Here is a 13,840-nt window from a genome sequence, read left to right on the forward strand (position 1 = left end):
AGAACTCTGAGAGGGAATTCCTCTCTTAAAATTTAGTGTTTTTCGATAGATTAAATGTCCCTTAATTCAGTAAATCTACAGAAGCAAAATGTGTCAAAAGTAGATTAATTCTCAGATGACAATACAAGTTTAAAGTACATTACTCATCTTTACTCACATACGAAAAATGTGCATTTTTGTAGAATCAAAATGGAACCACAAATATAAAAAATGTTTAATATAGTACAGACCCTAAAAACACCAATTATATTAATTTTGATTTATCAATCTATCATCACATACTTGAGTTAATGCATGACATGCTTAGGTCAACCAGATGGTTAGAGGTACAATAGTATACCATAATATTGCAATGGTTAACATTTATATGGTTCTATCAAATAAAATTATCTTTGAAATTTCTTATTGTTTGACTTTTTAATTCTTGTGGTAGTTTGGTTTACTACTATCCATTCATATTTTTGGTAAATGGAGTAAAAAAGATAATTACCAAATATTTTTCCAGAAATTGTTTATAGTCAATAACTATATATTTTACCATCATACATTTTTAATTAATTCGTTCTATATATTTAACAACTACCGTTCATTTCTATGTAAGCCAACTTACTTGTCATATCCATCCAGTTTAGCCAGAACAAGTGTGCCCTCTGATAATATATCATCTGTTTCTTTTTTTACAACAACCTTCTGTCTACATTTCTTCTGAGAGTTAGTGCCCTTGATCTGTTGAAGGTTAGTGCTTGTTATACAAGATGACTCAAAAGATACCTGAACATTTGACCTGCTAGCAAAATCTTGTACCTGTACTGATTTTTGAACTCTTTGCTTGACCTTTGATGTTTTCAATTCCTTCTGTAATGGTGTCTTGGTAGATTTTCTTCTTCCAGATGACTTCTTTTTATCGGCCTCTGGAGTTTTAGTCAAATACAATTTATTTTTATTTTCATCCAATAAACTAAATTCATCTGGTGGTTCAGTTTTTATTTCCACAGTTGATTCTCCTAAAAATAAAACTGTATTATGCAGAAATTGTTTAAAAAATAAGAATGTGTCCCCAGTACACGAATGCCCCACTCGCACTATCATTTTCTATGTTCAGTGGACAATGAAATTTGGATAAAAACTCTAATTAGGAATTAAAACAAGTGAAACTGCGAGCTACTGCTCACTGATGATACCCCGCCGCAAGTGGATAATATTAATAGTGTAAAAATATGCAAGTGTTCGGTAAACAGGAAGTTGTCGAGTGATGAATCTGAAAACGCATCACACGGTATAGCTGACTTATATAAATCCTGAAACCAAATTTCAGAAATCCTTGTATTGTAGTTCCTGAGAAAAATGTGACGCAAATTTTCAACTTGGCTATCATGTGTAAAATCATACAAGTGATCGGTAAACAGAAAGTTGTCAAGTAGTATTGTAGTTCCTGAGAAAAATGCGAAGAAAAAATATTCATGGGCCGGACGGACTGATTGACGGACTGACGGAAGGACAGACAGAGGTAAAACAGTATACCCCCCCTTTTTTAAAGCGGGGGTATAATTAGAAAGATCATATCATAAGGAACATGTGTACTAAGTTTCAAGTTGATTGGACTTCAACTTCATCAAAAAATTCCTTGACCAAAAACCTTAACATGAAGTGGGACGGACAGACGGACGAACGAACGGATCAACGAAAATAGACGGACGAACGGACGCACAGACCAGAAAACATAATGCCCCTTTACTATTGTAGGTGGGGCATAATAAATAAACATAACAAATTAACTGAATGTTGGGCCTACTTTACTAAGACTGCTATTCAATGTTGATACCACATTTTGCACAGGTCTAAAAGGGCATCAAATGAAATCAAAACATAGTAAAGAAATGGGTCTCTTGGTAAAATATTTGAAAATATTTCTATTTTTATAGGACTTTTGGATCGATGAGATCTAAAACATAAGGCAAATTTTGCTGTTTCTGAAGTTCTTCATCCTATTAATATCGACATAAAAGACAAAAAAAACCCAGATAAGTGACATGCTTAAACAATTTAACATATTAAGACAGATTAAACTAGAGATAAATGATAATTATACATTGAAGGTCAGTCATCTTCTTCACCATCTTTTATAAATCAACATAAACCTGAAGACATGTTATGATCACAATGAACTCTATGCTGGGCCAATCCTATACATAACTTAAAGTATACAAAACCTATAGACTATTTGGTATGAATTTGATGTTTCAGTCAATCTTAAACTTGACTATACAACATGTACAAATATAATGACTTTTTAGGTATGAATTAGATTTTTTTAAGCCTATCCTTTACATTTCTATACAAACCTGTTGACTTTTTGGTATGAATTTGATTTGTTTCAGTCAATCCTTTACATACTATACAAACCTAATGACTTTTTTGGGTGACCTATAGTTGTTAATGTTTGTCTCATTTTGGTCTTTTGTGGATAGTTGTCTCATTGGCAATCATACCACATCTTCTTTTTTATATACTATACAAACCTAATGACTTTTTTGGTAAGAATGTGATATGTTTTAGTCGATCGTCAACACCTTGATCCATCATTCTTTCAGCCTCTTGTATAGCATCATCAACTAGTGTTTGTTTGTATTTCTTTTTATACAACCCACTGCTTTGACTTGTCAAGGTTTTCTTTTTCCTTCCTCTTTTCTTTTTTTTTATTTTTGACTTCTTAAAAGATATGTAAAAAAAAAATATAATAACTGCCAGTAACCTTTTACTCATGTTAAAGAGTATATATATATATCTTCAAAACACCATTTTTCTAATAAAATTATTTTTAAACGGCTTTCTTTTTTTTTATCTTTAAGCTAGAAGCAGCAGCAGCAGCAACCTTCATGCCAATTTATAAACATCTGGACACTTTTACTTACATTAATGTTGAATTTTAAAATGATAAAAACTTAAGAAACCCCAAATCTTACAGAAACTGCTTCTATCATTGCATTATTTTCATTTTACGGTAACTCATATTATTGCATCAAAAAGGCCCAGTTCTGAAAAACCACCTTGTCTGCATGCTGTTAAAAACACTGTAAAAAGGAAACTAAATTTTTCTTATTCTTAAGCAAGTGATTGAAACTGCCTAGGAACTTTTTAATCATACCTCAGGACTTTTCTCCTCCTTGTGACCATACAATGTGATATTAGCAGCTGCTATCCAGGCATGACTATGGTTTTTACCTAGGTACTCAATGTGATAGTGGGTAGGATTGCCTTCAAAGTCCACATCCATACAATACTCTGTGATGGGATCCTTCGTTACAATACCTGGCCACCTAAAAAAATGTCTACTGTTATCTAATGGCAGTGTAATATCATAAGATGATTCAAAAATTAGTGCAAGGTTCTTTAAACAGCTTACTAAGCTAGAGATGACTTATTATCATTGAATATATCAAACAACAAAAAGTATGAGCTAACATCAGATATATCTGAAATTATATTATAAAATTATCTTGTAAGAGATTTGTACTAAACATATGTTATACATCTGAAGTGTGTGTCCTGAAAATCTGGCATTATAATTATATGTAAATCTAAGTATTCTTAAAAGTTCATTTCCAGACATGTAAATTTTAAAAACCTGGTCCCTGTGCTGACCTAGAACAAACACTAATACATGTAATAGTTTACAACCTAAATACTTTTTTTTAATTTACAACTATATAGCTGATTTAGCTTTAAGTTTCAAAGCATGGCAAAAGCAAGAATGGGAACAACAAAAATGTGTCTTTTTTCAGACTGTTGGGAAGGTGAATATGAGTAGGACTGATAAAGCATATTAGGTTAACATACATGCTTCAGTAAAGATAATCTAAAACTAGCAATTGTGACATATATGTTAGATGAGGATTATAAAACATACTATAGAGGTTACAAAACATCAAGTTATATATTATAGACATGCCATGATAGGAGAAAAAATAAAAAGTTCACCTTAACTTGTTCCTATATGTCTGTTCCACTAATATTATGTTGTTCCCATAACTGATACTTACATTACCAGTCTTTCAAAATAACTTGCAGGAAATTGTCTGTTGTTAAAATAAATAATATCAACTTGTCACTTCATGGCCAAAAGTTTAAAACTTCCTTTGTTAGGCAATTACCTACTGACCCAATCTTAAATAAGTCAGTAAAATAGCTTTATTGCCACTAATTGTTTTAGGGGACTTTCGTGTCTTCAGTAATATTAAATTACAAAAGTTGTGGGTACATACACTAGATCTACAATGACAGATTAAATGTCAAAAAGGGGGAAAAGAGTCCCTTTGTTTAAATGGTAGAGTAGGAAAATTATCTGGCCACAAGATGCTGTGGATTCATTTATTTAAGTGGTTTCCAATTTACGTGAATTAAGGAAATCGAATAATAATAAATCCACAGAAGATTGTGTATCAAATTGGCACTGGCTCAAGTAGGTAATAGAGAAGTAAAAAAAAAGAATACAAGAAGCCTCATGGCATTACCATACATTCCATTAATGTCACTTGCTTTTTATTTAAACTTTTTAAAATTGTATGTTTATTCGGTGTCCATAGATCCATCTTTTTGGTATAAGAACATTGGTTTGTGATGTCAGTTTGACATGTTGCTACTCTTGTTTTGATAAAAAAAAAAGTTGTTCTCATTACTATGACCATCAGGATGTATACATGCTGTTTAAGTTTAGGGAACTGAGAAAATATTGTCAAAAACCTCAATATGCCAAAAAAGTTCACATCATAATAAGCATGTGTACTAAGTTTCCAGTTGATGTGTCGTGGTAAACCAAATTTTAACCGGATCAATGAACTATAAAATCTGGGTCAAAGCCACAATTAAGTGTATTTTTTAAAGGTACAAAGTAACATATTGATGTGACCACAGCTTCATGTGAATCTACCTTAAACCAAAACTTTTAACCAAATAAAAGAAAACATAATGACTATTCTCCTATAGGCAGGGATAAAAATAGATACATAATTTCATATCACTTAGTTCAAGACATTACTATGTGAGGATCTAATAAATATTACTTCAATATTTTCTTTCTTTGATTATATTTTTTATAAGTATAGGAAGATTTAATTACCTTCCCTTGAATTGCATTATGATTTGGAATGAGATGTATAATATTCAAGCTTTTTGTAGAAGCTGTGGATGCAATTTTAAGATCCAGATACAAATAGATATTGAAAAAAAATTTGTAAGGGTTCCGCGGAACCCAGAGTCTCGCCTACTTTTGGTGTAAATCGCAGGCTCAACAAAATTTAAGGAAATAAATCAATAAAAATATTCCTCTTGATACTATCTTTTGATTGTAAGAAGCTTCTGTCCATGTTTGGTAAAAATCTAGGATAGTTGATGATTCTAATAAATGTTTTGAAAACTTTAACTGCAGACTGTATGTAATGTTAACTTTTGAAAAAACTAAGTCCATTAAAGGCATTTCAAAGTAAAATACGGAACAAATGGATTTATTTTTTTACAAAATTTACATCTGGATACTATCTTATGATCATAAATAAGCTTCTGTCCAAGTTTGGTACAAACCCAGGATAATTTAAGAAAGTTACTAAAATTTTAAATTTTTTAACCACAGAGTGAATGTAATGTTTCCCACAGAAAAACTAAGTCCATTTAAAAATTAAATATGGAAAAAATAGATTTATTTTTTTTTAAAATTTACTTCTGGATACTATCTTCTGATCATAAATAAGCTTCTGTCTAAGTTTGGTACAAACCCAGGATAATTTAAGAAAGTTACTAAAATCTAAAAAAAATTAAACCACAGACTGAATATAATGTTTCCCCACAGAAAAAAGGGAGTCCATTTATAAGTAAAATACGGAAAAAATGGATTTTTATTTTCACAAAATTTACTACTGGATACTATCTTATGATCATAAACAAGCTTCTGTCCAAGTTTGGTAGAAATCCATTAAAGTTTAAGAAAGTAATTGAAATTTCAAAAACTTTAACCACAGAGTGAATATTTGTGGACGCCGCCGCCGCCGACAACAACGACGGAAAGTAGGATCGCTTAGTCTCGCTTTTTCGACTAAAGTTGAAGGCTCGACAAAAATGTACATGGCTTATTATATGATAATATTCTTCTTTTTATAAACATGTAACCATAACATCATATTTTCAAATTATTTTACTAATTTATTATAAGTCCAATCAAACCTCAAACTAATTGCAACATATTTTTTTTAATTCAAATAAATAGCATTAAGCCCCAAACATACACAGAAAATAGTCTCATAAAATCTAACTTGAGGAAAACTCAAAATCAGCATTTTTAAATTTCTTATGGAAATTAACATTGCAAAGGGAGATAATTGTGCAAAACTGAGTTTTTTTTTGTTCAGTTTTTGATTGATTTTCTTAAATTTATGTATTATACATTGGTGGGTTGTTAAGTTTGTATTTGACTATATTGTGAATCTTTGGTATTGGTTATATCTGTAAATTATATTTGTTCAGCATTTCCCTTGTTTAAAGAAATTTTAAACCACAGAAAGAAGAATATACGTTTAATGAGTTATATTAAATTTGAGATTCTTTACCTGGACATTCTGAAAAATCTAATATATGGTCAGCTAATGAATTATAAAATCTAGGTTGTAGCTTGAACAAAAAGATATGTTAACACTTAGAGCTGTTTGTTATTCTCTGATGACGGCAAAGATATCAAGAATTAATACATTCTGTTCAATAGAAGTGGTAAAGTTATAATTTTTAATCAATTTTCATTAATATGTCTGCCTTTTTTGCAGAGTTATCTCCCAATTCAATGCAAATCTTTGTAGAAATTTTAAAATCACGATTTTTTAGTTTTCCTCAAGTTAAAATTGTTGGACTTTTTTCTGTGTATATTTGGGATATAATGCTAAAGATTAAAACTTTAAAATCTTCTGTTGCAATTACTTTAAGGTTAGGATAAAATTTATGCTAGATTGATTGGACTAATATAGGAAATTGTCTAGTTTCATGCTGTAGTCTTGCTTCTGAAATGTTAAGAATAAAATATAATAATATTTTCTGAGAAAATTCACATTGATAAAAAAAAACTGCTTTCTCAAATATAAAATGTGCAAAAAATTATGATATACATCATAATGATGTCATGGCAACACAATATCTAAAATCATAACCCTCTGAATTTTTTTTTATAGAAGAAAACATACTAAACATCAGAGTGAATTTTAATGGAAGTTTTAAAAGGCAAGAGAAAAATGTTAAATATTTAACAAAATTAATAGTCATAAAAACTATTTTTGAGAATGCCTGTTATATTCCTATATAAGTTCTAAGCCGACTCTGATGATACATCAGTTACAATTTTAAGCTTTAGCTTATTTACATCAATCATGAAGGTTTGTTGTGTTTGAAAGGACTGCCTCTAAAATCTTAATAAAAAACACATAGTATGTTGTCAAGTGTGTGTCAGCATTGTCAAACAACAGATGTATTTATCTATATCTAGAATCTAATATCAACACAAATCATATATGTATAACTAACAATGTAAAACTGAACATATTTGTTACCCTAATATGAAAACTATATGTGTACATATAAAATATTCTCACCTGCAATAACCATGCATTTTAGCCCAAACCAGGACTCCTTCAGTAAGCTGTGACATGACATATTTAAAGCCTAGTTTCTTAGCAAGTTTATCATATGCTGTGTAGTCCTCCTCTGGTTTACTACAGCTATTGTAGGGTGTGTCGCTGTTCATGTAACAATACCACTGGCTCTCGTCACTTAACTCCTGGGCTACACTGTTAGCAATCTGTCTCCATTTCTGACAGTCTACATTATCACACTGAACCCAAGTGTAATCCTCTATCTGCATGGTCAAAGAAAAATGTATCAGCTTTTAAAACTTTTTCATGAGTGTTAAAGGTCATCAATAATACAAGTTTATTACATATATATGCAAGATTTACTGAATATTGAAATGTACAATATCTGATTAGTAATTACTACATGATTGCATCTGTCATGTTTCAATTAAGAATTGAATGCTGTTTTTTGCAAATTTCTTGAGGTCACTCACAGCATTGCCCAAAATACATTTTTTATAAAGCGGGAAATTCTTTAAATGTGTGCAGTATGGTCAATGCTTTTACAACCCTCTAAATTACCAAAAAAAACATTCAATAATTATATAATTGCAGTGCAACCTGTGTCAACTGACACACTGGGGGAACAGAAAAAAATGTATGAATGTTGTAAACGTAAAATTCCGAGCGTTCATAATTTATAAGTAAACACCATATTTGTAGAAAATATCAGTCCTGATGATTTATTCACATTACATGTATGACATGTACTATACAGACGTTACATAAAATACAAAATACACGGCATACACTCCGACAGTACCAACATTCAGCCATCTTGTCCATCCGGCAACACATCTCTCTCTCTCACGTCACTATCACCAACGTCAAAAATACGGGAAACAACGTTAACACTGTTTTGCGACATTACGGACATGAAGACAAACTCACAATCACAACACTACTCCCTCTTTTCAAGAATATTTCGTCCTCGAAATAAAAGTTAATCAAGACGAATTGCGTTTTCTTGTTTTCCATTTCATCTCGGGTAACATTGACGATCCACAGATGCATACATCACGTGCATAACTGTTCTCATAGAAGTTACTATTTCTGAATTGGGTCAACACATTTCCGCGTATGAGTTCTTTATGTGTGAAGTTCTTTCCGTATACTGGTCTCGATAATCCAGTATCGGTTGAAACTCTAGGTTTGTCATAATTGTTTTCATCATTGTTTTTAGAAGTATCAAACTGTACGTCACTTTGCTCAAAGTGTGTCCTGCATTTTCGAACGCTAACTACTTCTACCTCACCAAGGGTCTTTTGTTCAACGTTCGGACTTCCAAACTTAAAAACTTTTGCAACTGCAGCCTCAGTTGCCTCAACAATTTCATTAAGTTCATCATATTTCAATTCTACCTTTCTAACACTAACAACATCTGTTCCACCGGTAACCATTGTCTGCTTTTCAACGCACGGAAGCTCCAAGATAGCTATCTCTCCGTCCAAAACTTTCGCAACTTCAACCTCAGTTGCCTCAATAACGTCACAAAGTTCCTCATTTTTCAATTCATATGATTCACCGACGTAATAAACATACTGTTCACTCGGATAAACAAAATTATTAGGTACATTTAATTTACCAACAGTATAATTGTCTTTTTCCAATTTCTGGTTACTAGAATATAAACTAATGTCATTTTGCATATCAACGTCAGTATTTTCAGAAACTTTATTCCTCCGAACATCATTCTCTGTGAAATTCATATTACGCTTATTACCTATATCAAAATGTTTCTCAAAGTTACTGTCTTCAGTGCAACGCGATTTTTCTACGGACTTTAAAGATCGTCTACAATGTTCCTGCCACAATATTTCTTTGATAAGTTCACTAACTGTTGACGGTTCTTTAATCAGAACTCTATATCCAATGTCACCATTAGGGTACCCATATATAGCATACTCAGTAACCAGCTTCACTAATAAATCTTCGTTCACACCAGGGAACGATTTCCGAACATTTATCTCAGTTCTACATACGTACTCTTGAACGCTTTCACTTGTAAGCATAGTTATATTTCTCAATTTCATTCTACAAATCTGAGCAGTCTCAATATCACCAAATCGACTTTTCAATGCAGAATACAAAACAGATACATTATAAAGATCTCGGTGTGGTAAATACGACACATATTCTAAAGCTTTACCTCTCAGTGAAGTAACCAAATAAAAAGCCATATCACTAGATGACCATTTAAAACGTTCAGCAAAGATAGAAAATTTCATCCAGAAACCTTCAAAAGGTTCAGTACCGTCAAACTCTGGTAAGTCACACCAGCTCATGGTTAATATATATCAAAATGCTGACAAATATAAGTTATAGACATACATAAAACAACAATTATTTATAGATAAGGGTGACAATGTTGATTTCTTTCAAATTTGCACCTTAGATTATCATTTTATCCTTGATGCTAGCACCGAACACAAATGTTTAATTAATTTCCGTCCACTTTTGCCGATTAAATACTTCTCTGTGAATTATGTGGTCGAATCTGTTTTAATTCCAATATCAGTTTTAAATGGTGAATCTTCTTATTCCAGTGCCGTATCGTCCTTCTGTTGTAATGGATACATTTGGTCACAATCGTATTGTCGAATCAACTTGTTTACAGTACCTTCATTGTTTAATTTCATATTTCCTCCCCTCTTTAAAAGCATTCCGTCTGTATAAAACTGTAAATCATCTGTTTGCGTAGATCCGTTTCTGTTCGCTGCCACCAATGTTGTAAACGTAAAATTCCGAGCGTTCATAATTTATAAGTAAACACCATATTTGTAGAAAATATCAGTCCTGATGATTTATTCACATTACATGTATGACATGTTCTATACAGACGTTACATAAAATACAAAATACACGGCATACACTCCGACAGTACCAACATTCAGCCATCTTGTCCATCCGGCAACACATCTCTCTCTCTCACGTCACTATCACCAACGTCAAAAATACGGGAAACAACGTTAACACTGTTTTGCGACATTACGGACATGAAGACAAACTCACAATCACAACAATGATTAAGCAGGGTGTCCAAATACTCATTTTTTTCTGCAAAGACAGTCATGTTTTAGGACAATGAAAAGGTGTCGGTTAAAGCAGTATGTTGAAAGGTGTCAAGATTTTTTAGTTGAAAATGTAGTACACATAGTAAAGGTCAGATTTCTTTTTCGGTTTGACAAACTCTTAAACAGTTTGAGACAGATTGCATTATAATGAAACATAAACATGTATGTATAAATGTAATTATATTGATTATAAGGTCAATTGTATGGTGTGCAAAAGTTTGATTTCACATAAGACGTACTTGATAAACTATTTTCAACTAAAAAAAATTTGTTTATGTGTTTTGTTCAACAAATATGTTTTTCCTCAACTAAGACATTGTGAATAAGAAATATAATCATGATAATAAATTCCATTAATACCAATATCATGAATATCTTATATATTTTTCTTGGACATTTTTCTAGTCAAGTGAATATTTCTATATAAGTGTCATTGCTATTGTATAAACAAATTTATTATAAAAAAATGTTTTTTCACTTTTATTTTGATGTTTTTCGCAAATAGTATATTTTCTCTTGCTACTATCAAATGCATTTTTCTACCAACCTTCTTTGAAAGTTTTTCATACTGTGAACCTTTGCTGGAATCATCTGTACAGCTTGACTGTCCACAAATATTTTCTAATATCTGTTTATTCTTCAGAATGTCTTTGATGTACTTATCAGTGATTTCTTCAGATGTATCACTGGCACTATTACTGGCTACACATGTTCAAATAGAAAATATCTTTTCAAGCTTAGCATCAATTTTTGAATTTTTATTAGCATATATACAATGTATATAAAAAAAGATTAATTATAAGGTTTGTTAATAAGGCTCATATATAACCTTATCATTGTGGATCAGATCTGGTGTATAGTTTACAAATGTGATATTCTGTCCCATGAACGAAATGTCACGGATGAACTGTGAAATATAGTTCAAGAATACACAATTTCATGTGGCACTTTTTGGCTTACATAGTGCTGAATCGTTCTAAATTTTTTACCAATATATGTATTTATGAGGGAAAAAAATATCATTACCATCTGGAGGTTTGACTTATAAATTGGTTTTCATGGTCTTCGAAAATGACCCATTTTTTGACAATCATGTTTGAGGTTTGTCTGCTATCAACTGATTTAATAAAAGGTAACTCTTGTGCTAAATCTTTTTTGACTTGTAAGAGTCTGATGACTTGTTTGTGTTCGAGTTGTGACTGTATAAATCAAAATATATGTTCCTAATCAAAGTAAAATAATTCTTTTTATCTTAGAATTCTTACCTTTTCTCTTCCTTGACCTTGTTTGTCTTCCTGTTGATGCCATACTTCTGAAAGAAAAAAGTAATAAGAAACCAGGCCATAATGTGATGTCATTTTGTTTACAAAAATGATTAAAAATTTTGAGGCAAATCGCCTAACTTGAAATAAATGTCCCATGGTAGTATGTCTTACAGAGATAACTGTCACTATCAATGATAAGTATCTTTTGTGTATTTCCCAGTGGGCTTCAGTGGCGGATCCAGAATTTTTTTATTTGTGGGGGCCCACTGACTGACCTAAGAGGGGGCCCGCTCCAGGCAGGCTTCAGTGATTCCCTATATAAGCAACCAAATTTTTTCCCAGAAAGGGGGGGGCCTGGGCCGGTATCAGGTCCGTTCGCGCCCAATATACTTTCGCACCCTACACGTTCGCACCCAAGGTCCGTTCGCACTCTACACGTTCGCGCCCAATTTTAATTCAAATTCCAGTTGAATAAATGGAAAATCCTGATTGTTGTTTTTAATTGCTTCCGTGTAAATACTGAATGTATTTATAGCTTGGTATGAGTAAAAGATTGAAGATTTAAATGAAAAACACAAAAGATAATTATTTTTAACAGCTTGGTCCCTTTGATCTGAAACAATACAAATAAAATATAGCAATACACTATTATAACCAAAACATGATCAAACATGATAAGGCCATGGAAAATTAATTGAAAAAATGACCCGGTCGTGTTAGGGGAAACCATCAATTATTTTTACAAGGCCTAAAATTTATTCAACACACAAAAAAAAACATAGTCAGAATCTCACTCCATTTTGAAACAAGTCAATGAACCAAAGTGAAAGCAATACACTATCCAAAACATAATAAAGATTTATTCAACACAATGAAAAATGCTGTCTCACTTTATTTTGAGACAACGAAAACAATTATACTTATAAGAATACTACTTGCCAAAACTTGATTACAAAGTTATTAAACCCAAAACCAATTAAATTTGGCGTGAACATGTAGGGTGCGAATGGACTTTGGGTGCAAAGTGAAAGGGGGCGAACATGAGTGGGTGCGAAAATGAATGGGTGCGAACGGACCGGGATTCGCCCGGCCCCCCTCCCCTAAATCCACCTCTGTGCTTTATCCTCCTTGTCATAAAAGCACTAGTTTTTGGTTATCAGATTAGTAATAACAAGATGGATTCTAAACTATTCAAAGTTCACTTTCTACAGGTTTTCCATCTTCAGTGACTTCACCTCATTATAATTTACAGATGACTTTTGTTTTTGCGACACTTGACCCAAACATGAAGTCATAAAAGTGACAGCTTTTCCCCCCAAAAGGACTGAGTAACTATAAGGTGCATCTTTTATTAGTTGGAGCCCATGTTTTATAACTAGTAATAATTAATGTGTATAGATCCCGTTGACATGAAATAGATAAATAGCCTGATCCAATTTGACTAGGTGCTGAATTGACTTTATTTTTTCTTTTACGGGTTCTCATGTGATCAGGTGCCGATTTAACTTGTTGTGAAAGTGACTAATTAGTGTGTTCTCAAGCTTTGTGCATTAAAATTGGTTCTCACCGCTCTTTATCTTATTGCATATTTTTTTGGCATGTCAGAAGGGCAACCTAGCTACTGTCCTAGGTTAATATATAATTATATTGGTGCTTCATTTATCAGTTTGAATAGAATTTGCATTTCTAAAATAATGTTGTTTTGTTTGAATTATAATAATAACCAATACACTGTTGCAATATTTCTGGGCACAAATTTTACGAATTTTACCGCCAGCCACCTTTTAAAAATCTCTAAACCAAAACAAATCAATATACATATTATAAGATAATAAGATAA

At 31.9% G+C, this 13,840-nt stretch overlaps 1 protein-coding gene across 4 annotated transcripts in view; it reads right to left on the reverse strand.

Annotated features, from left to right (window-relative positions):
- LOC134706843 (uncharacterized) overlaps positions 1 to 13,840 on the reverse strand; it is a 42,333-nt gene that overhangs the window by 26,651 nt on the left and 1,842 nt on the right. Inside the window, exons 1-8 of one of the 4 annotated variants that reach the window (XM_063566155.1) lie at positions 13,725 to 13,791; positions 12,001 to 12,047; positions 11,283 to 11,437; positions 7,623 to 7,885; positions 4,041 to 4,076; positions 3,146 to 3,317; positions 2,520 to 2,709; positions 611 to 1,004 (exon numbers count right to left, since the gene is read on the reverse strand). In XM_063566155.1, coding sequence (XP_063422225.1) covers positions 611 to 1,004; positions 2,520 to 2,709; positions 3,146 to 3,317; positions 4,041 to 4,076; positions 7,623 to 7,885; positions 11,283 to 11,437; positions 12,001 to 12,043 — 1,253 coding nt within the window. In that variant the 5' untranslated portion in view covers positions 12,044 to 12,047; positions 13,725 to 13,791. Of the gene's footprint in view, positions 1 to 610; positions 1,005 to 2,519; positions 2,710 to 3,145; positions 3,318 to 4,040; positions 4,077 to 7,622; positions 7,886 to 11,282; positions 11,438 to 12,000; positions 12,048 to 13,724; positions 13,792 to 13,840 lie in introns of those variants that run through there. The other 3 variants (XM_063566153.1, XM_063566154.1, XM_063566156.1) reach the window with 3 other exon arrangements.

This window comes from Mytilus trossulus, chromosome 2 (assembly GCF_036588685.1).
Source record: "Mytilus trossulus isolate FHL-02 chromosome 2, PNRI_Mtr1.1.1.hap1, whole genome shotgun sequence".
Taxonomy (NCBI): domain Eukaryota; kingdom Metazoa; phylum Mollusca; class Bivalvia; order Mytilida; family Mytilidae; genus Mytilus; species Mytilus trossulus.